Source organism: Equus asinus, chromosome 1 (genome assembly GCF_041296235.1).
Source record: "Equus asinus isolate D_3611 breed Donkey chromosome 1, EquAss-T2T_v2, whole genome shotgun sequence".
Lineage (NCBI taxonomy): Eukaryota > Metazoa > Chordata > Mammalia > Perissodactyla > Equidae > Equus > Equus asinus.
Window position 1 is genome coordinate 161611362 of NC_091790.1, and position 24606 is coordinate 161635967.

At 37.9% G+C, this 24606-nt stretch overlaps 1 protein-coding gene across 1 annotated transcript in view; it reads left to right on the forward strand.

The window, feature by feature from the left end:
• Positions 1 to 24606, forward strand: part of ITPRID1 (ITPR interacting domain containing 1) — a 114948-nt gene that overhangs the window by 7628 nt on the left and 82714 nt on the right. The window contains exons 2-4 of the mRNA XM_070511492.1: positions 22083 to 22264; positions 23560 to 23608; positions 23938 to 23981. Coding sequence (XP_070367593.1) covers positions 22102 to 22264; positions 23560 to 23608; positions 23938 to 23981 — 256 coding nt within the window. The 5' untranslated portion in view covers positions 22083 to 22101. The remainder of the gene's footprint in view (positions 1 to 22082; positions 22265 to 23559; positions 23609 to 23937; positions 23982 to 24606) is intronic.

A 24606-nucleotide genomic window follows, 5' to 3' on the forward strand; every position in this document is an offset into this window, starting at 1 on the left:
TTGAGATGTATGAGTTCTTTATACACTTTAGATATTAACTCCTTATCAGATATATGGTTTGCAAATATCTCCTCCCAATTGTTAGGTTGTCTTTTCATTTTGTTGGTGGTTTCCTTTGCTGTGCAGAAGCTTTTTAGTTTGATATAGTCCCATTTGTTTATGTTTTCTATTGTTTCCCTTGCCCAACAGACATGGTACTTGAAAATATGCTGCTAAGGCCAATGTCAAAGAGCATACTGCCTATGTTTTCTTCTAGAAGTTTCATGGTTTCAGGTCTTACATTCAAGCCTTAAACCACTTTGAGATAATTTTTGTGTATGGTGTAAGATAATGGTCTACTTTCATTCTTTTGCATGTGGCTGTCCAGTTTTCCTAACACCATTTATTGAAGAGATTTTCCTTTCTCTATTGTATGTTCTTGGTTCCCTTGTTGAAAATTAGCTGCCCACTGATGTGTGGGTTTATTTCTGAACTTTTGATTCTGTTCCATTGATCTTTTTGTCTGTTTTTGTGCCAGTACCATGCTGTTTTGATTACTATAGCTCTGCAGTATACTTTGAAATCAGGGTGTGTGATACCTCCAGCTTTGTTCTTTTTTCTCAGGAATCCTTTGGCTGTTCGAGGTCTTTTGTTGTTCCATATAAATTTTAGGATTCTTTCTTCTATTTCTGTGAAAAATGTTGTTGGAACTTGGATAAGGGTTGCATTGAATCTGTAGATTGCTTTAGGAAGTAGGGACATTTTAACTATGTTAATTCTTCCATTCCAAGAGCATGGAATATCTTTCCACTTCTTTGTGTCTTCCTCAATTTCTTTTAACAATATTTTATAGTTTTCAGTGTACAGATCTTTCACCTATTTGGTCAAGTTTATTCCTAGGTAATTTGCTCTTTTTGTTGCAATTGTAGATGGGATTGTATTATTAATTTGTCTTTCCACTACTCCATTATTAGTGTATAGGAGCACAACAGATTTTTGTATGTTGATTTTGTATCCTGCAACTTCACCGTATTCATTTATTATTTCTAAAGGTTTTTTGATGGATCTTTTAGGGTTTTCTAAATATAAAATCATGTCACCTGCAAATAGTGACAGTTTCACTTCTTCCTTTCCAATTTGGCTCCCTTTTATTTCTTTTTCTTGCCTGATGGCTCTGGCTAGGACTTCCAATACTACGTGAAAGAAGAGTAGTGAAAGTGGGCATCTGTGTCTGGTTCCTATTCTTGGAAGGATAGCTTTCAGTTTTTCTCCATTGAGAATGACACTAGCTGTGAGTTTGTCATAAATGGACTTTATCATGTTGAAGTACTTTCCCTCTATACTCATTTTATTCAAAGTTCTTATGATAAGTAGAAGCTGTATCTTGTCAAATGCTTTCTCTGCATCTATTGAGATGATTATGTGATTTTTATTCCTCACTTTGTTTATGTGGTGTATCATGTTGGTTGATTTCTGGATGTTGACCCATCTTGCATCCCTGAAATAAATCTCACTTGATCATGGTGTATGATATTTTTAATATATTGTTATATTAGATTTGCTAGTATTTTCTTGAGGATTTTTGCATTGATGTTCATCAGTGATATTGGCCTGTAATTTTCTTTTTTAATGTTGTTCTTGTCTGGTTTTGGTATCAGGGTAATGTTGGTTTTTTTGAATGAGTTCAGAAGCTTCCCCTCCTCTTCAATTTTTTGAAAGAGTTGGAGAAGAATAGGTATTCAGTCTTCTTTGAATGTTTGGTAGAATTCACCAGGGAAGTTGTCTGGTCCTGGAATTTTATTTTTTGGAAGGTTTTTGATTCCTCTTTCAATCTCCTTACTGGTAATTGGTCTATTCAAATTCTCTATGTCTTTTTTATTTAGTTTTGGAATGTTGCATGATTTTAAGAATTTATCCATTTCTTCTAAATTATCCAATTTGTTGGCATATAGCTTTTCATGGTATTCTCTTATAATCTTTTGTATTTCTAAGGTGTCCTTTGTAATTTCTCTTCTTTTATTTCTGATTTTATTTGTTTGAGTCTTCTCTCTTTTTTTTCTTGGAGAGTCTAGTTAAAGGTTTGTCAATTTTGTTTATGTTTTCAAAGAGCCAGCTCTTGGTTTCTTTGATTTTTTCTATTGTTCTTTTGGTCTCTATTTCATTTATTTCTACTCTGATTTTTATTATTTCCTTCCTTCTACTGATTTTGGGACTGGGTGAGTTTCCTGGAGGTAAAGCCCACAAAAATATGAGAGATTCTCCTGGACTGTGGACTGCATCTGTGAGAGATCTTAGGGGCTCTCAAACAGTGTCAAACATATTCACTATGTTTATGGTGTGGAATAGTAACACGTAAGCTGTACCTCATTAGGATCGTATCAGAAACCTGGGTTTTTTTCTTACTAGCTGTTTGAGGTTTGTTGACATAAATGGTAGTTGTAAGGTTGTTGGTTCTTCTTGAACCACCAAAGAGCTCTTTGGATTAAAATGGCTTGGAACCACTAGCCTAGGCAATGCTGAGTACGTTCTAGGTCAGGAAATCTGTGAAAGGGAATATGACAATGGACAGTATAGGATATAGGTCAGTAATATAACAACTATTCAATGATGCTGATATTGTTGAGTACCCAAGATAATGTGTAGGCAAGATGAGTCTACTCACTGTTTTCATGAAATGTCCCTGGATTTTTGGTATTCTCCCTTCCAAACAAACATGTGGTGGCTTGGTATGGAAAGGGGCCAAATTAATGCTCACTTTCTCTATTACTGTGTCATGTCAATTCAGGTCAGTTTATCGGACATTCAATGAGCAGTCATTTATTTCCTATGGGCAAAGTGAATGAGAATACTGTCCAGTTGCCTGGATTGTCCTAGAAAATTTCCCCCAAATACTATCCAAGTGCTTTCTGAAAACATTTTATACTCAGTTATAGTGATGAGCAGTTCACAGCATATGCAGCTATTTTGAACCACAGTTAGTGGTCCCATTTTAGGATTAAAGATTAAAGAGCTGCCTCCATTTTGCTACTTTTCTATGTGGTCAGATTTAACACACTAATTGTTAAAAAGCTATTTCAGTTTTCTTATTGACTTTCATGTATTCTGTAGTGTGGGTAATCTAAGTCATAAGAGTGTACATTTTCCGCCATGGGAATCAGTTAAGTGAGGTAGTAAAGAAAGTTACCAGTCGTGATGCAGCCCATAAACTTTTAGAATACGTCTTGAATTGCTCTGCTTCTAAAAAACTTTATTCACTATCTTCTATTATCTTAGGTTACTTTACATAGTATTACAAGTTTTTCTTTATGATTCTATCTCTATCCTAAAAATAGAGCTCCTTAATTCAGGGAGAATATCTTATTTTTTACATCTATAGTACCTATAAGAATGCTAGTCCAGATATGCTGCTGCTCAATAAATACTTGTTGAGATGAAAATAAAATGAGTACAATTCATATTCAGACTTGAATTCCAGCCTATATTTCATTACTGAGCTCTAGATCTATGTATTCAAGGTGCCTGCTCAATTATTATTATTATAGTCATCATTATACATATAGTCACAATACATCTAATGACGATGGTATTAGGTTTACAGGCCGACTCTCATGCATTGTTGCAGTGACTCCCTATAACAATTCTGTGAGGGGAGCATCTTTTAGATAAGTATCTGCATTTTACTGATGAGAATATTGAGACTCAGAAATTGAAACCTGCCCAATGTCTCACAGGTAGTAAGTGTTAGAGCCAGAGCTGGAACTAAGCATTTCTGGCTCTAAGTCCTAAGCAATTTATGCCTTTCTTTTGTCTAATACAGGATTTTTCAATCTCAACACTCTCCATATTTGGAACTGAAAAACTTTTTGTTGTTTGGGGAGGGTGGCCATTCTGTGGATTACAGCATGTTTAACAATATGCTTGGCCTCTACTCATTAGATACTGGCAGCATCTTCTCCTTCACCCCACTGCGACAACCAAAAAATGTCCCCAGATATTGCCAAAGGACTCTTTGAGGGCAAAATCAGTTCCAGTTGAGAATCAATGGTCTAATAGCAAGCACAATGTGGTAAGTGCTCTGGGACAAGCATAGGCAAAATGAGGGAAAAATAGGGGGTTCCCTTCACAGTGGAGGCAGCATTTGATTTGGGTCTTTCTTGTAGAAAGATTGAATTGACCTAGCAGCATTTTTCATGATGAGAATAAATACCAAATACTTGCTGGGCATGCATGATGTGTCAAATTTAACTTTGAGGGATAAAATAGAATAAGTTTTGTCAAATGTCTTCCTAAAATGAAACACTATCTTAAGGTCCATCTAGTGGAACATAAAGCTATTTGGGGTCACTTAATCTTATGATATGCATTTGGATGCATTTAAAAAATCACTTTTATTAAAATCTTCAGAAATAAAAACAAAATATTTTCCAAGTGTAGTTCTGGACATGATATTTCAGTTAAAGTATGCTTTATCAATTAGCCTTTGTCCAAGATCATCAGAGTCTGACGGATGGTGCAAATGTTCTCGTCTTCTTAGGGCTGAGTAGGTAGTGGATGCAACAGGAAGAACAGGCGGCTGCGGTGTTATCTAGGGCCTCAGGGAACTCCTGAGCTCCTGAGAGTAAAGGTCTCGGATGGGGGTGGTGGAGGGGTGGAGAAACCCTGAAACAAGGGAGATCTCCCAGGATAGGTTCAGGGCCAGTTTATAGGACTATTTATATCTTGCTCGCTGACTCTAGGCGCTCTGCAGAGGAGCTCCACTAGCTGTCACAGAGGGAGAGAGAAGATTCGGTGAGGTCCGCTCCTCTCGCTCCCCTTAAAGACAACCTCAGCACTTCCCTTTTATATATTGTCATTCCTCTTTGCCTGAAGTTAAAAATAATTTAAAATTCGTGTGGTCTTTCCCATCATTTCAAACTCTGATAGTACAGCTTATCAAAATGAAGAGTATTGTTGGCATGCATAATGATTTTCAGGTAGCGCTTTAACATTATGTTCTTTACAAGGACACATACTGAATGCAACTGTGAAATTTAATTTTAAAAAATGAGCCTGATAATGTGCTTATTTACCTTTCTGATGTGAAACTGTCTGATCTTTCAACTAAGACACTTACTTCACAGATACTGAAGTCCCATGGAGGATAGAGTTGTCAGCCCTTGCATCTTGGTCTCCTTCTTTACTGGTTTGGGAGGATGTGTGTATATTTATGTTTTATTCTCCCTGAACTTTCCAATAGACCTTCCTGCAAATTGGATCTCTCTAGCTTGAATATCAAGTTCTACTGTCCTCATTTCCAGTGATGGTTTGCAATGCAAATTGTCAGGTTGGTAACACACAGTACCATAACCATGGTAATCAAATGAAGACGTTTGCTTTACTTCCTCAGTAAAGTACTTTCCAGTCCTGCATTCAGCCCTGATGCCACTGCCAGCAGGCCAAAGGGCATTAAAGGAACAGCAAGAGGGTTCACAGAAATAAAAACACAACTGGAACCATTGTGTTCATTCCCCACACCATCTTCCTCTAAGTTCAGGACTTGTTACTAATAATGCCTACCATTTCTAACTACTTTCTTACAGCTCTCTTTCCTGTCGAGCGGAGGGTAGAGAGAACCACTGTGTATCTTTATCCCCAACTTGACCATGGATTTTGGCAAGCAGATTGTCCTGGCTTTCTATGACTAAGTTAAATAGGAGCAGATAGAAACTTGGGTTCCAATTCTGTGGTCACAAAGACATTTTAGTGTTAGCAGCTGTGATGTTCGAGGAGACAGGAATGCCTCCAAGACCTCTACAAACACTTTTTGGGAATAACTACAGCAAGCTGCAAGGCCATCTCTCTGCTGAGACTCCTTCCTTCTGGTACAGAAACTCTTATTATTTGTTTGTTTCCAGCTTGTGGGGGAGGGGATACTGGTTCTCTGTTCTCATTTTCTCCCTGTGGCACGTTCTAAAACTTTTTTACCTGCTGCGGTGTGACTGGGGATTCCTAAGAAGACAGAGTGTTAGCGATAAGGTAAGCAATCTTGTTGTTCTTTATTCTGGCCTGGACGAGTTGAGCCCCCCGTGACTGCTGGGGGCCGCTGTTAACAGGGAAAAGTCTAAACAGAGGGGATGGGAAGGCTCTAGGCTCAAAATTGTTAGCTTATTTCCTCTATATTATGAGTCCTATTTCAAGCAATGTTTCTCAGGTGAGATGTAGAAATGACATTTTCCTTCCTTTTGTAGCTATTCTTTGCGTCTTGGGACTTTCGTGTCATTTTCACTAATTATTTTTTCCTTACTATCTGAGGGAGGTCTAATTCATTAAGATGAAGTAAAAGAGCTAAACTTTACAAATTCATAACTTTTTTTCATAGACTTTATGAATTTAGTGAATTCGCTAACTATGGAAACTGAGTTTGATGTGCTCGGGCCCTGTGGGATCTTTTGGTAAAGGTGGAACCTCCTGTAGAAGTGAGACTGCTCCTTTTCAAAGAGTGGAGAAAGCTGATTTAGGGATAGGCTTGCCCGATAAATATAAATTTGAATTTATATTTACATTTGAAGTTTTGGTAAACACAAATTTTTGGGAGGGGTATAAATATATCCCAAATAATACATGGGCCATGTGCTAAAAGTTATTTGGTTTTGATCTGAAATTCAAATGTACCTGAATGTCCTGTATTTTTAGGTGCTAAACAGACAGCTTGATTCATGGAAAATTTAAGATGGTTGTAAGAAAATAAAAGCATCCATTTTCTCACTATAATTTTCCATTGAAATATCACTTAATTATCATTCTCTTATTATATCATATCAGGAAATGATTTAGTACTGGGAGTATTAAACCTTAAAGAGGAAGCAACAGTCAAAATAATCATAATGAGTGCAGAGTTCAATGATACATGCCTCATAATGTTAACACGAGATTTTTTTTATTAGTTTCCCAACTAGATATTGAAAATGATTATGATCATGATCGTATGTAGGATTTATGCCTGTTTGACAGTTAAGATACCAGAGTCCACTGAGTAGCCTTCCTCAGAGCTTCTCTACCAGTGTGCCCAAGGGGGTGTCCAGTGTGCTGGGAGACATTGACCCCCCTGTCTCTTGGGGCTGCCCTTCAGGGCAGGACTGGGAGAACTCCCGGGCTGGTCATGTCCCAGAGCAGGCTCCTCCAGGACTCTAGAGGGAGCCCAAGGGGAGCTGGGTGCAGAGGTGCTCTGAGTGTCCAGAAAGCTGGAAAGTGCTGCCCAACTTCTCAGAGCACATTCTAGGCCTGGTGGGAATTCTGCAGTTTTTGCAGTCACAAGATGATCTCTGTACACTACAAAGAAGTCAATGAATTTTTTAGGAAGAAGGAAATTGACATGGAGAAAATAAGCATTCTTTCTGATAATACTTGTAATTATACCACAGAGTGCAAAAGAAAATATTTTAAAGTGTACATATTTTTTCTGATGGTGAAAATAATTCATGATCATGATAGAAGATTAAGAAATAAGGAGAAGTAAGAGGAAGAAAATAGCCATTATTCTGATCTACCAAGGAAGGTTCCCTATTGGCATTCTGGACTATTCCATTCCATTTTGAGAGAATATCTATCTATCTATCTATCTATCTATAGATATGTATCAATATATATCTAGATGTATGTAATTTTATAATGTTTCTTTTATTTGGTTGTATGCATGTTTATTTTACCACAGACATTTTATGATGACATCAAAGTTTATGGTAGCAACAGTTTTAATATTGAACATTTAATGTTGAATAATTCTGCGTCACGTTCGAAAGAGCTTTCTTTTCTCTTTGTCATGTTGTCTGTAAATATGGACAGTTTTCTTTCTTCCTTTCTAGTTTTCCTTCTTTTCTTGCTTTATTGAACTGACTGGGACATCCGGAACAAGGTTGAATGGAAGCAATGAGAGCAGACATCCTTGCCTTGTTTACAATTTGAGGGGAAAAGTGCCCAGTCTTTAACTGCTAGGTGTGATATTAGCTGTAGGTTTTTCAAAGATGCCCTTTTAGTTTGAGGAGTTTCACTTCTATTCCTAGTTTGCTCAGGATTTTTATTATGAATGGGATGTGAATTTTCTCAAATGCTTTTCTGCATCTGTTAAATGATCTGATTTTTCTCCTTTATTAAATTAATGTGGTGAATTATGTCGATTGATTAATTTTTGAGTGCTTTTTGATTTATTAGCAGGTGCAGTTGCGGGGCAGGAAGGGTGAGGGAAACGAACAGTGAGGTAGAGAAGGATGGGAAGCAAATACAAGTGATACTTTAGCAAGCTGGCTGTTCTTCCAGACATGTGCTAGATGTTCAGCCATTCAGGATAACTCTGGACTGATTTTCTAATAATAAACCAACCTTGCATTCTTGGGATAAACCCCATTTGGTCCTGATGTATTGTCCATTGTACATATTGTAGATTTATTTGTTAATATTTTGTTAAAGATTTTTACATTTAAGTTTATTAAAGATATTGGCCTATAATATTGTTTCTCATAATATCCTATCAGGTTTTAATATCAGAGTTATACTGGCTTCATATATTCAGAAGTAGTTTGTATAACATTGGTGTTATTTCTTCCTTAAATGTTTGGTAAAATTCACCAGTAAAAACATCTGGGCCCAAGGTTTCTCTGTAAGAAGAATTTTAATTACAAGCTAAATTTCTTTGGTAGATATAGAGCTATTAAAAATCTTTATTTTTCTTATGTCAATTTTAGTCAATTGTGTTTTTCAAAAAATTTTCCATTTCGTCTATTTTGTCAAATGTATTGGCATAAAGTTTCTTCATAATATATCCTCATATTTTTAATGTCTATAGCATCTGTTGTGATGTCTACTTTCCATCTTTTTTGGGGGAGAGGGGTTTATCAAAACTTTTTAAACTTTTCAAAGAACTAACAGTGACTTTTAAATTTTTCTTTATTATCTGTTTTCCAATTCATGGATCTTTGTGTTTATTTTTGTTATTTCCTTTATCCTACTTCCTTTAGTGAGCACATCCTATATTGAGCTCACTCCTTTAGTGAGCACTGCCTTTAATGAGCATTTCCTGAGGACCTGTGGAAAAGAGGTTGTGGGTTGCAGCAGACTCTCTTTGTCTGGGACCCCTAGAGATTCTAAAATGTTAGATCCGTCCACAATTGGCTTTTACACACATTTTGTTTGAAACTTACACTGTTTTTTCTTCCACATAAGGTTTTTCTCCATCTTTAGTGCTCTACAAAGATTGAAAACAAACATGGATCTTTTCTCTGCTACAAGATATTTGTCACTTTCCAGGTTTTAATTTGTTAGGATTTTTCCTGCAAAAATTAACTTGAATATCTATGATTTTTTTAAGGTTTATGTGGCTTTTTTATTATTAGGTTGGGATTAGCATTCTCTTGTGACTTTCCACCTTCCAAACGGAATTAGACATTTAACACTTTGTTTTATGATACATTATATTTAGAGAATATTTGTTTTTTATTCTAAATTTTAATGTTTTCCATTGTTATTTATTCCTTAGCTTTGAAAAAATGGAAATAACATTGTTTCCTCATAATAAAAATAATTCATGGCCATTAAAGAAGATTCAGACAAATAAAAATTTCCAAAATCATTATGAAAATCCCCCATAAAGCCATTCATTGAAAGATAAGCACATTTAGCCTTTTGAGTTAGTGTCTTTCTATATAGGTATTGATTGTTGTCCTCCCCACCAAAGTGACATCATACTATACATATTTTCCTGTGACAATTTTTCGTTTAGCAAAATATTTCAGACATCTTCCTACATCAACAATTATGCATTTTCATAATCATTCTTAATGTCCATTAGGTGACAATCCATAAATTATATAATCAATTCACCATTCACGTCCATTTAGGTCTTTTCTAAGCTTCTGCTGTTATAGGCAAGACTGGACTGATTGTCAGAAGTGTTTTTGACTATTTCCTTAGAAGAAATTATTTGAAGTAGAATTTTGGGGTATAAAGATATACAGTACAAGACTCCATACACCCTTCAATCGGATTTCTTTCTTTCTTTCTTTCTTTTTTTTTTTTTTTGAGGAAGATTAGCCCTGAGCTAACTACTGCCAGTCCTCCTCTTTCTGCTGAGGAAGCCTGGCCCTGAGCTAACATCGTGCCCATCTTCCTCTACTTTACATGTGGGACGCCTACCATAGCACGGTGTGCCAAGCGGTGCCATGTCCGCACCGGGATCCGAACCGGCGAACCCCGGGCCACCGAGAAGCAGAACGTGCGAACTTAACCGCTGCGCCGCCGGGCTGGCCCCTCAATCGGATTTCTTAATTGTTAACATTTTACCTCACTTTCTTTATTATTGTCTCTCCCTCTCTCTCCACAAACACACACACATACATGAAACAAGGCCAGTTTTCTACATAGTCACAGTACAACTATGAAAATCAGAAGATTTACATGGACACAATACTATTATCTAACTACAGACTGTGTTCATCTTTGGCCCACTGTCTCAATAAGATCCTTAAAACAAACATAAAAAATAGGGTCCTAGGGTCCAATCTAATTATCATATCATTTTAGTTTGCTTTAATCTATAATAGTTCTTCAGCCTTTCGTTGTCTTTCATGACATTGACATTTTTAAAATGGAACAAGCTAGTCATTTTGTAAAATGTCCCTCAATTTAGATTTGTTGGATATTTCTTTATGATTAGATTCAGTTTATCATTTTTGACAGGAGTACCACAGAAACGATGGTGTGTCCTTCTCTGGGCATCACATCAGGAGGACCATGATATTGCTATGTCCCATTAACTGGTATGTGGATGTCGATCACTTGGTTAAGATGATGTCTGCCAAGTTTCTCCCCTGCAAAGTTACTATTTCTCCCTTTGTATTTCTTGAGGAGATATTTTGAGAATTTAGATATCATATTCCTCATACAACTTTCACCCACTAGTTTTTGTACCCACTTACCAAAATTGTTTATTACTATGATGTGTTTCAGTTGATGATTTTCTCACTCCATCATTCCTTCAACGATTATTTGCGGGAATTCTTCTCTAAAAAACAGCTTTTCCTTCTCTCCATAGTCTGTAGCTTTAGACATTGGCACATATTACCTAACTGCTCTCCAGTAAGGTTTTGCTAATTAATATTTCCACAAACAATGATTAGTGTCAATTTCCCCACCTTCTAGGTGTTCTCACTCTAATGAATTTCTATCTGAGAATCTAATATGGTAACTTATTGTCTTTTTAGTTTTTATTCCTCGAATGTTAATAAGGTTCATTACTTTTACATTTTCTAGTCATTCATAGATGTTCTGTTTTTGAATTGCCTGATCATTACATTGCTTCTATTTCTGTATATATTTTTGTTATTGATTTGTAATTGCATATCACACATTAAGGATATGAAAACTTCTAATGTCACATATGCTGCAAATATTTTTACAGTTTTTTTTTAACATTTTGACATTTATTACTTTTGCCACAGGAAATTTTAAATTCTTATCTGGTTAAATTCATTTCCCTTCACTGCCTTTGGTATTGTTTCTCTGCAAGCTTTCACCACCTCAAGATTAGAAAAATGTTCACCAATATTTTTTTCCAGGACTATTTTTATTTTATTTTTTCACATTAAGTTCTTTAATCCTATTGAAATTTATTTTGTTGAATTGTTTAGGACTTACTCTATTTTTTGTTTTGTTTTGTATTTTTTTAACTAAATTTTAAATTTAGAAATAATGGTAGGTTTCACATGAAGTAGTAAGAAATAATAGAAAGTCCACCTGCCTTAATGCAGGAAACTTTTCAACAATGTGTAAGTAACCTATTTCTGCATATGCAGGTTTTTATCTAGGACAAGCTTTGTCTTCCCAACATAATCAATGGGTACAAAGATATAATATCATGATAGTTTCTTATGATCATTTATAAGTAATAATATCTGTTCCCTTCTCTACATTCCCTGAGATTTTGTGGTTATGATCACAAGATGATGACATCTCCCATGTCAGAGGAGCAAAGAACACCATTAGAATCTGCCTCTGTAAATAATCCAGGTAGGAAAGGGGATTTAGACACAGGAGCTGGCTTAAATTTTGATCTCATCTCCTCACTACCAGCTATTTCTTCATATTCTTGGATAGAACACTTCTCATTTTTGTAGTTAAGAACTTTACCATCATGATATCTTTCTTTTGGACTGAAATACGATGCAATTTTTATAGTATAACAATGTATTTTAAAACTTCAGATGCGTGCACCTGAAGATCTTAAAACAAATTGCGTGACCAGTCATTCTTTGAAAGGATTTAGGAAAGGTAGAAGGAAGGTGTGATAGAGCCCAACTAAAACTATTCTTGAGAGAAATAGCCACCTGCATTGTCAAAGTTCTCCAGAGAAATGAAATAGAATACACATACAGGCATACTTCGTTTTACTATCCTTCACAGATATTGCATTTTTATAAAACCCTCCACCAGCAAAAAAGATTACAACTTGCTGAAGTCTCAGATGATGGTTAACATTTTTAATCAATAAAGCATAATTTAGTTAAGGTATGTGCATTTTTCTAGACTCAATGGTATTGCACACTTAATAAACTACAGTTTAATGTAAACATAACTTTTATATACGCTGGGAAACCAAAAAACTTTTATGATATTCACTTTATTGCAGGTGGTCTGGAACCAAGCCCACAATATCTCCGTGGTATGCCTCTATCTGTATGTTTAGATATCTATATACAAAGAGAGACATATCTGTATCTATCTATATATTTATCTATGTATCTATCTATCAACTCACACAATTTTGGAAACTAAGTTCCATGGTCTGTCATCTGCGAGCTGGAGAATCAGAAAAGCTGGTGGTGTGGCTCTAGTCTGAGAGTCTGAAGCTTAAGAACCAGGAACATCAGTGGCGTAAATCCCAGTTCCAGAGCAGGAGGAGACTGATGTCCCAGCTCAATCAATCAGGCAGAGAAAAAGAATTTTTCCTCTACCTTTTTCTTCTATTCAGGCCCTCGTCAGATTGAATGATGCCCATTCACAGTGGGGAAAGCGATCTGCTTTACTCAGTCTACTGATTCAAATGCTAATCTCTTCTGGAAACACCCTCATAGACACACCCAGAAATAATGATGAGCCGGATATCTGAGCACTCCATGGCCCAGTCAAGTGGACACAAAATTAATCATCACGCCGTCCGATAAGATGACTTATGATTTCAGTAGCCTAACATTAAAGAACATCTGTTTAATTGTTGCAAGCCACTGCTGGATAGCCCTTCGGTGAAATTTATGCTATAATTGCTCACATGAATTTTAATCCCCTTGTCTGGAATGTTTGCTTATCTACTACCGAGTCTTCAAGAGCCAGAGCCAATACTCCGCCTTCCTAGAAGCCTTTGTTTATGCCCTTAAATGCACATCTTCCTCCTTTAGTATTTGAGAACAGTTGTTTCGTACTTCTCTTAAAATGCATATTATATTCTGCCTCACAATATAAAGTCAGTAAGTACTATTTCTCGTAAGCAACTGTAAACTCCTCAAAGTTTCTTTGTACACAGTAGACAGTAAAATATTGAATTGAATTAGTAGATATAATTATTGAATTTATTTATAGAATAGTTCATTTATACAATGTGCTTTCATGAGCAACTACTAGTGCATGGTACTATGCCTGACATGATAGAGACAACAAAGATGAGTAAGTCACAATTCCCGCCTACTGAGAGCAAAGAGAATCCAGAGTCAGAAGTAGTCATTCATTCATTGAACAGTTATTGCTGATCACCTATTATTATCCACATCCTAGACTAAGTGCCACAGATACAGAAATGAATAAATCATGGTCTTTGTCCCCAAGGAGTCCATTTAGTTGAGTGGAAAAGACAGAAGTGTAAATAAGTCACTTGAGTGGGAAGAATGCTACAATAAGGGGTTGCATAGGTTGTGTGAGTGCCAGAAGCAGGCCAGGGTGGGAGTGGAGAGGAGAAAAAGTTCTATAGAATAAGTTCTATTTGAACTCAATGAAATGGTATCCAGTAAAGAGAGGGGCGAGGCTGGTGGGGGGATCTGCATCCAGTGGGATCAGAAAGGAGGGAGCGTTTGAGAACAACAAGGTCTGTGCATCCAGAATAAGATGTACATGAAGGAGCTTGGATTGCAATGATGTGGGAATGGGAGGCCAGAGGTAGATCATAGATGCCCCCACATCCTCTCGGTCTCCCTCCCTACGATGAGGCAAGGCAAATGTTGAGAAGACAAGAGAAGGAATGGTTCGAAAAGAGGCAATAATTAAAAAGAAAAAAATCTCTTTAAAGTTGGAAGAAGACTGGAACAGGGCTAGCAGTAGATGAATCAGTTGATCCAACTCTATTAGCCTCGAAGGCATTTCAAGTTTCCAGGAAGCCGTATGTATGGTTCCTGAATTAATAATCTTTCGCTTATTTTCACCAGCAAAAGATGAAAACTCCAAGTCCAAGAGAACTGACTTTTGGTTCCAACTTGGGCACAATTGCCTTGTCTTTAAATCCAGCTTGCTCCTAAATGGCAGGAGTGAGCACCCTTCACCATATTTCATGGTGGGAGGAAGCCACCCACAAAACAAGTCATCACAGACTGCGTGTTCCTCCCAGCGGAGTGTTGACAGAACACTCTCTTCCCCAGGATCTGCCTCTACTTCACTGAATCATTTGGAAATCTTTACAAGTGTTTGTGGGACTTTGATACTTGGATAGAGAGGATGAGCAGAAGGGCATTCCTGGCTTGGCTTTGTTGCTTGAGTTTTTGAGTAGTCTTCCAAACCTGTGAGTAATAGGAACGCTGTTTTATTCTTCTCATTTTTATAGTTCTGATGAACATGGCTTTAAAATATTTTAATAATGTGAGCTCCATTGGTGAACTATTAAACAGTCTATGTGAGGCTAGAAATAGAATAATCAACTTGTGGAATTATCTCGTCTCTTCCCATTCTTCATATTATGCAAGAGGAAATTACATTTCAAGACAACTTGAAACTACATGCCCAATGTCATACAACCATACAGCTATTTGTTAATTAATTAAAATAATTTACTTTTTCTTCCCCCTGGCAATGATTTAAGATCTTCATTTGCTTGTTAGCTGTTGGAAGGCACAAAAGAGGAGGTAAAAGAAGGTGTTTACTCAGATAGCATTGGTCAAAATGGCAGAAGTGGACATTAAGTATATGTGTGTACATATGTCTATGTATGTGTATGTGTTTGTGTGTGTATATACATATATATTTATAATCTTATCATTTTTCTAAGTCAGATCTACAATGCCTTATTCCCTGATGCTGTATACCTATTCCTGGCAAGTTGCGCCTTCTGATAAGTTGTTTAACTGCTAAATACCAAACCATCTTTAATAATTTTATAACCAAATTTGCTTTGATATTTCTCAATTCCTTGTTGGCATTCATTTAAATAGTCATTCATTCAAAAAACATACACTGAGTACATTTTCCAAGCAATTATGATATGAGAGCTAAGATCTCTGTCCCGAAGAAAATCGTAAGATGATTAAATAGACATGTAAAGACAGACTTATAAAACAGTGTGAAAATACTGAATTATGGGGTTACAGAGGAGCAATTAAAGCCAAATTCATACAGGGACAGCATGTAGATAGAGAGGATAAGAGGGGGCTGAGGACTGAAGTATAAAGTTCGTAAGTACTATTAACTTAAGTGTCATGACTTCTAAGTATAAGTCCTATTATAAGTACTATTAACTTAAGTCTCATGACCATGACTTGTTCATTCTGTATCAAAATTTAGAGGCTGGAAAATTCTGTATCAAAATTTAGAGGCTGGAGAGGAGAAAACCAGAAAAAAGCTTTGAGTGGGATACAAGAAAAGCTGGAGGAGTGTGGTATTAAAAAAGAGTTGAAACGTTTGTTTCCATTAAGAGGAAGTGGTCAACTGCTGAAAATTCTAAAATGATAAGAACTGATAGTTAACCATTAGCCTACTGATTTGGGTGGGTTATAACGAGAATGGAAGGTGTGGATGGTGCTATAAATGGGAGCCTTTCGCTATCATCCAAGTGAGACTACAAGTTCTGATTCACATCAAGTTGACAGCTGCAGAGGTGGTTGGTCTGACGTATATTGTAAGGGCCCCTCACTCTTTTTTTTCCAATGGCTTGATGTAAGGTGTGAAATGAATAGAAGAAACCAGGAAGACTCGTAAGTTCTTGGCCTGAGCAACTGCCTGAATAGTGGTGCCATTTATTGAGATTGGGAGCATTGCAATAGGGACAGGTATGTGGGGGCAGGGGGTCAAGTAGAAGTCAAGGAAAGAATAAAGATACATGGTACATCTTAAGTTAAAGATATCTATAAGTTTCCAGGTGGAGACGTCAAGTAACTGGGAATACCCCATTCTGGAGCTCAGGGACTCTATTCTGAAGCTCTGGACCAGATTTGGAAATGTAAATTTGGGAATCATCATAGGTTGAATAGAACACTAGAGTAGGAGTTGAGAGAGATTGAGAAGATTAATGGAGGATTATTTTAAGATGGGAGATTATATAACTTTAAGATTACATCATGTTGTAAACTGAAGGGAGTGATCCAGTAGAGAGGAAAAACGGTGCCCGTCAAAGTCAGTGAGTGGAATAGAGGTGACAGAGATGCTTGAAATAGGGATTTTGGAGGGTGTTCACTTACAGTGGTGAAGTATGACCATGGGAATTGAGTAGAGGGAAGATTTGTTGAAAGGGGGCAGCTTATTGAACTGAGTGGTCAGATGTTGATAGGTCATCTAGATTGATATGAAATCTTTCAGGAAGACGACAGGAATACCATCCTATAATTTTCAGTAAGTAAGGGCAAATGTCCTAGATGTTGATGCCTATGCAATCTGATGGTATATGCTTCAAAGGACAGAGGAAACAAGGTCTGAAAGCAGTGTGAGGGATCAGAATAAGTCACCCCAAAATATGTCTCTTTGGCGTGAGTATTATTTTGGACTGTGTACTTTTAAAAACTGCAGACATGGGAGAAGCTCTGAAAAGTAGAATTTACCCTTTGTAAGAGACATTTATATTTGTAAGGGAGATCTCCATCTGTAAATGTATCTCCCTCTCTGTACCATGAATAGGGGGGATGACTTTATCTCTAGAAACTCTTAATCAATGCAGAAGGCAAGGACTTAAATCTGCATAATAACTTCAGTTTACTGTGCTTTTCTGCTAATCTGCCATAACTGACTCCCACCACCCCCAATATCCACCTTTGTCCTTAGCTAAAGATGGTATTTAAGATGAGAGCCTCTGCCATTTTGGAGAGTTGCTCAGTTTTCCTGAGTAACTCCCATGTATACATGTTATAAATCTTTGTTTGATTTTCTCCTGTTATTCTGTCTCATGTTGATTTAATTTGTAGTCCAGCCAGAAGGACCCAGAGGGTAGTGGATTTCTCTTCCTCCCCTACAGCAGCATGAAGAATATGGAGGAAATTTACAACATCTCCAAGACTATGGTCTTAATTCAATGGGTGAAAAAGAAAAAGCCATAGCTTGAGAGAGTGGCAAAGGAAACCGTATCCACGTTTCAATTAGAGAAAGGAGGGGAAGGAACATTCAGTGAAGAGCTCAGGATAAAGGGGATTTAGTAGGTGACAGTCCGTGAATTCCAGAAGGCACAGGGATTGGGAGAGTCTGCAAAGAGTAGGAGATTGGGCCAGGTGAGGCTATGTTCACTGCCATGTGAGCTCGGCTCTAGGGCCTGATGGGATTGGTCCTGTGGTCTTCTAGACTAGGAAGCATGAATCAGTTCTCTTAGAGTGTCAGGCTCTCAGGACTGGTCTATTAGTTTGTGGCAGTGAGGTAAGTGGTAGTGAGTTTCTTGGTAAGAGCATGAGGGACTCTGAAGGCTTTCCTTTTAAACTTCTGTGGGCATTACAGCTGCAAAAGGGGCAGGTCTTAGTAAAGCACATGGCTCTATGTAGAGTTCTCTTCCATCCTGCTATTGGAGAAGTCACTGTATATTGAGGATGGAGAGGGGCAAGGCAAATCTGGACGCTACTTGAGATATTATGAAGGTTTGAACAGAGGCTGTGATAATGAGGATCCCTAGTGGAGTCATAAAGATGGTGGTCCTTTGTGGACCTAAAATGCCTCCGAGCTGTTCGCCCATTATGCTGTTCTCTTCCTGACCACAGGGCTCATTGAGAAGTGGTGGCCAAGCCTAGAGCTACAGCTCATAATTATAACATTGAAATTAAGTCCATAGTTAAGGTGATTTCCAAGCTCTGATATAGCTGGTCTAACTAGTCTCAGGGAAATCTGCTTTCTCACAATCACAGAAATATTTTATTCTCACACTCACCAAATATAGCTATGTCCCAATTATTCAAAGTAATTTCAAGATGACACATGCTATCCACAAACGAAGTGTGTCAAATTTATCTCCCGTGAGAAAAACTAGTGCATTGATTGGTGATTCTTCTCCTTTACGTGACAGTTCTTACCAGGACAATGACAGGAAGCAACATAGAGAAGAGAAGGGAAAAGAAAAAAACACTGACCAATATGGGCATTGATTGTTTTGTATACATTTTTCATTAAATTTTCCCAATAACCCTATGAAGTGATTATTTCATACTCATTACAGAGATGAGAAAATAGATTATCAGAGGAGTTTTAAAATTCCCCCAAGGAGATATCAGAAAAGCAGCAGAGCTGAGATTACAATCTGGAGTTGTCTGACCTGAAAGCACTTGCTCTTTTAACCACATAAGAACCAAGAATACGGCTAAGCCCACTGGGTGTTCCCTTTCCAAATAACCAGGTGATCAACTAATAGTTACAGATTATCTGCGCTGGGCAGAGTGCTGTGCCGGGATTGGTGGGGAACACAGAGAGAAATAAAGCACAGCCCCTATTCTTCTAATATGAACAACCTGTTTGGCAAGACAACCTGCTTGCATGGAGGTGCAAAAATGTTAAATAACCCCAGTGGACAAGAATGTAATAATTGTCATTGCTCTAAGCGTCAAATTCTATATTTCACTGTGGGCTGAAGGCTTCATAGTGAAAAGGGGCATGTATGGTTTTTGAATTTGCTCAAGTGAAAGAAAATGTGATGCAAAATTAATGTAACAAAGCCAATTTTTCTTATTGTGATTATTTTAAAAATTTGAAAACTTGATAACATTTTAGTATATTTCTTTTTTTGTTGTTGTCTTTTCAATACATTGTTTTATGTTTTGTTTTCTTTTTACAAAATGGAGTTCTTGGTGCATATATAGTTTTGCATTCTCCTTTTTTTAAATTAAACATGATAATATAAGACATTTCCTGCATTAATGGGAGTTCTTTATAGACATAAAGATTAATGACATAGTAATCAGAATAGAAGGGGTCTGAAATGAGAGAAAGGACCCTCAGGGACAGGGGACAACGTAATCCAGGATGAGGATTCACTTTGGGCCAAGTTAGAGTTGGCAAGAATTTGGTTCCAAGTGGTCCTGGGAACAAAGGGTTAACTAGAGGAGTCAGCAGAGGCTGCAGGCCATGACTTCTGCCCTGTCAGTGACTAGGCAGTTCAGGACTGCCACCTGATCTGTGTCCTTTCCAAAGGGCTGCTCTGCGGGTCAAGCCAGTGGATGCCAAAGGCACGTCATTCAAGCATCAGAGAATCCATTTCCAGAAGCAGATTTGTTTACTAACTGGGAAGGCAGCCACCAAAGCAGAGGGAACAAAAGAGTTTTTCTTTACAAACCGGTCTCTGACCCTTGCCTTGAGTAAGGGTTCCCACTTTCCTTGGCAAGCTTTTCCTGCTCTACAGCCAAGTACAACTGAGCTGGCAGGGAGCACATCCTCACTGGTTGTGCAAGGCTGGTGGCTGAAGTCACATATGCCATTGTCAAGTGGAAGTTTGGGAACAGACGAATAAAGCTGCACCTTTATCTAAAATTTTGATGATTTTTACAGTGTTATATTTGAAAGGGTAGTAACTAGGTTAAAATTTGACATTATAGTACAGAAATAGCAATTTGAGGACTGAGCTGCTTGGCAGCTCCTGTTCCACTACAGAGCAGAAGCTTCCATGCTAAGTAGAGGCTCAGTTGCAGCCGAGGTCAGCGAAGAAGCAAAATTATTTTGGGGATCTCATTTTTCAGTAGTACGTTACTCTTTTCTTCAAACCCTGAGCCTTTGTTGAGTCTGATATTGCATGAATGTCGTTGAGCATGATTTTGGAGTGTTTCCTCCATTGACGTTTTGCACTGTCAGAGTTGATGCTCTGATTACAATTCACATGCGCAAGATACAAGACGTTGCCAAAGAGAACTTTGCTTTACTCAAAAGACCCAAAGCCTAGGTAGAATTAAATAACTAAAATTTAAATACAGTTCCTAAAGGTTATTTTGTCTAGTGTTATGAATTCTAGTATACCAAACAGTTCTAAAAAGTTTAGAAATATAATCTTCTGTGTATTACTTTTATCTTATGTCATCAAAATTTTTATAAACATTTGTTTGCTCCCAGAGGATATTCCTAAAGTTAAATTTCTAAAGTTAGCTGACTAAAATTCTCACCACTAATACAGATATTAACTGTCCACTCTTTGCTCTAATTTTTAACTTATTGAAATTTCTTAGTAATCTTTCGTTTATGCAAAATTAACAAGCATCACAATTATCATTAATTTTTGTGGTAATTTACTCTTGCAACAATGAATGTATATTTATGCTTCAATTGAATGATAGAATTTTAATATATGAAGTGTGTAAGGAGATCCTTACTGCCAGTTGCACCAAGGATATTCATCTGTAATCAAATGTCTGTAATAAATCTGAATGACTTGCCTTGTTGAAATACTGGTTAGAAATGATGGTCTATGTGTCACGTGATTGGTGATTATGCATAAGTTTAGGGTTTCAAGACATGCTGCTGGAGTAGGTAGTTGATTATTTCTTCAAACTTAAAGAAAAAGCTAATGAAAATTCAAGTAGATACCATGGAAAGAATTTAGTCAGAGAGTGTGATTTTGAGCCCTAGCTTTGCTACTTCAGTTTTGTGCATATTTATTTAGCATCTACTGTGTGCTGAGAATTCAGTCAAATACTAGAGACACATAAATGAGGGGAAGGGAGGCCCTTGTTCTCAACGTGCTGATAGTCTGGGGAGTTTGAACAATGTACTCTATGTACTCTGTCTCCTCCTCTTTCTCTGTGAGCCTCATAAAGATGTCACTAATGTTCAAATAAGACAATGGGGGCAGCTGATTTTTCTTGCGCCATGTGCATAATATATTTATCAATATTCTAATTGTCCCACCCACCCTATAGGGTAGATAGTACAGCTTAATAGCCATGGGAACATACTCTGAGTCCAGCGCCTTGGTTTGAATCCTGGCTGCTGTGTGGCTTTGGGTATGCAACTTAACCTCTCTGCTCTTCAATTTACTATAAAATCATGACAATTAGATTATTTCCTTCACTGACAATTAAATTAAATAACGGATATATAGAATTCAGCACAGAATCTAGCACATAATAAGTACTTCACTGAGGTTAACGGTTGTTAAAAGTACAATTTTCCCCCAATTAAAAAATAAGAGAATGTGGAGAGTTATATAATTTATACAAGGCCACACAATAGTTGCAAAGATGAGACTCAGCCAGGTTGATCTGTTGCCAAAACCCTTATTTTTTACATTTTGGGGCCTCCAAAAATATTTTTATGTATGTAACTGCTGGATAAATTTGAAGGATACTTATTATGTTAATCAATGCTTTTAAACTTTCTCCTTGGCTGGGTATGTCCTCCAGTCCAATTTTGTTGATCTCAGTCCACATCCCAGCCCACCAGCTAGAATCTACCAGAGTGTGGCTATGGCCTGGTGACAGATAGGGAGGGACAGATAAGGACGTTAGTCCCTGGTCTCCAGCTGCCTCTCCACTAAGAGAACCACTTCACTGCATTGAAACAGGGAACTCGGCTCAGGTGGACCAGCCAGGCCCCCAGAGATTGTGAAGCTGGACCTGCTCACTGGACTGTGAGCACTCTGGCCTTCTCCCTCTCACTGAGGCAAGCCCGAAAGCTGAGCTCATTGTGTCTGATTTGTTTGTGTGTGTGTTTTAAATTAGCTTGCCAAATTACTCTCTGATGATGGCGGAGAAGTCATATGGCTCCGACAACCCCCGTGGAGGCCAAGAAAAGAGCAGGAGAGAGATCCTGAGGTCCACCAAGAGGGCATGGGCTCCCCTGGATGAGCAGCTGCCACCTGGCTCTGAGGAGGGAAGCCAGAGTCGCGCCATCCCCACGCTGGGTGAGAACGGGCCCTCAGGACTATTTGAAAACGTCCTGCTGTGGCTGGTGTGGGATGTGGGGGCTTTTGGCTGTGGGCAAGTGATTTTAGAGCTAGAACTTGCCTTTGAAGACAACAGTGTTCCTGGCATAATGCCAGAAACTTCTGAAACTTCTATGAAATGAGCACTTCTGACTTCCCCCACAGACATTTGAAACACAGACCTTCTTGATAGAAATTGACCAACTAAAGAATGAACACTGCCCCCTTCCCCGCTGCACTGTCATTTCAACCTAAGTCCCCCAGGACCCTGAAGCTGTGTGGAGTGCATGTCGGAGACATGAGGCTTCCTTCAGGACATCAAACATTTTATCGAAAGGCTCTTATTTGCTGGATCTTGCACGAGGCATCCATAATAATTTTAATCGCTTAAAGAGTAAAAAGTAAGAAAACACTTGCACCTCCACGATGATGTAACTGTTTGATGGTTTTTCTTCTTTGCCCACCACTGAATTCCTTCTATCCCTTCACAGTACCTCAACTGAGGAATAAGCATCTCCCATCTCCACCAGGCCTTTCTGCTTCAGCAGATACTTGTGAGGGAGGAACTCAGGTACCTCATTGTTTGGTAGGATAAAGTCAAGGAAAATCAACCCAGGGTAGCCTGTAGCCAACGAGAATGGAAACAAACATTTCACAGGAAATGCTGCCTCGATGTCCTTTTCTTTTTGCCTGTTGACTGTTTGTTGAGCCAGGGATAAAGATCCACCTTAAAAGATTGGTGCCTTTTAACACAGAGCCTTAAGCAACCCTGGGACTCTAGTGCAATTTGTCCCTGAAATGAATGCAAATGTGGTTTCTAACCTGGCAGCGAAGTCTCTGCAAATAAACACCACTGGCTAGCTGCCTTAGGGAAATGTCGTGATTCAGTAAGGAGAAGCTCCACGGCCATTGGTATCCAACAAGAGAAAGACAAAAGTCTGATATGGTTTTTCACCCTTCCTATTCATACAGGTAATTTAAAAATCATTCTAACATCTCACTTTTTGGTGATTTATTTTTCTTCTGTTTCACATTCTCTTTTCTTCTTTTTTTTTTAAGTTACACTCTTTTGGCAAGTTTACGCTTCATTCTCAGGAAGGGCTGGTTATGGAAAACAGGAAGTTTTGCCTTGGGGAGAAAAATGAATATGCTGGTAGAAACACGTGACTCAATATGTAGGAAGTTGTGCTACCGGGTGGTGGCTGAGTAACAGGGTAGAGTGGTTTTAACTGGTTGTGCTTTGAGTGACTGACCTGTTTCTTTCTCATTTGTAGAAGATTTCAAACAAGAAAGTATTCAGCAGTGGCTGGACTCTGGATTCTTGTAAGTGTGCCTTTGTGCCTTTATACATTTCTCTTGCAAAGATCCGTGAAAACAGTTTGAGTAACCCCATTGGGCCAAGGTGTGACCCGTAGGGATGTTCATTTTAACCGGGTACTTGAAGAATTACTCTGTCTTTGCAAAAGTTACCTATCAGTTTAAAAGTATGAAATAGAATACTAGTTCAGTCCCTGGCTGTTCATTGGTTTCGAAAAGTCCTCTCATAATCAAGCCTAACTCCGCATTTACTCTTGTCTGTTTAATTAAAAAGCAATTTAGTATAACTTATTTGCATTCATTGTTTGACTTGCACTACTTTTGTTTCTTTATAGTGTCTCTGTAAATGAAAACCCTCAGCAAGTCATCGACCACGCTGGTAAGACAAGGGAACCCAGGAGCCCTTATGCTTTGTGGACCTGAGTAGGAGATGTGTGAAAATGTCTATGCCAATAAATCTTCTTAAAAATGAGAATTATCAGAGGTTCCCGGAAATGAAATAGATCTCAGAAACCATCCAGCCCAATTGCTTTGTTTGATGTATAAGACCGAGGCTCAGAGAGAGGAGGGGTGTCATCCAGCAGCAGGTCGGGGGCTAGGAACCAGGACTCTAGCTGTATCATTAGCTCCGGCTGCAGCAGAAAACTCACTGGGTTCTATGAAGACATTTTGCAAGGATGTAATCACGGAAATGAAATTGTTGAATTTTTCCTCACACCGTATTGTACTTTTATTTCCAAATCTAGTTTCTTTTCTATTCTTCCATCTCAAAATTACATTCTCTCTTTCTAATCATGCATTCATCCTCAAAAAGAACAAATGACTGAATTCCGAAGCAGAGAGTGCAAGTATGTGTTTCTGGGGCGGAAAATGTGTCACACCTGTTACAGTGAGATTTGATAAAAACATTATAAAAAGAAAAGGGAATTTAATTACAGGTCTCACAGTTTCCATCTTCATTAAATGAAATATCGTGTTTTATAGGATCTAAGACCCCTCCGGTC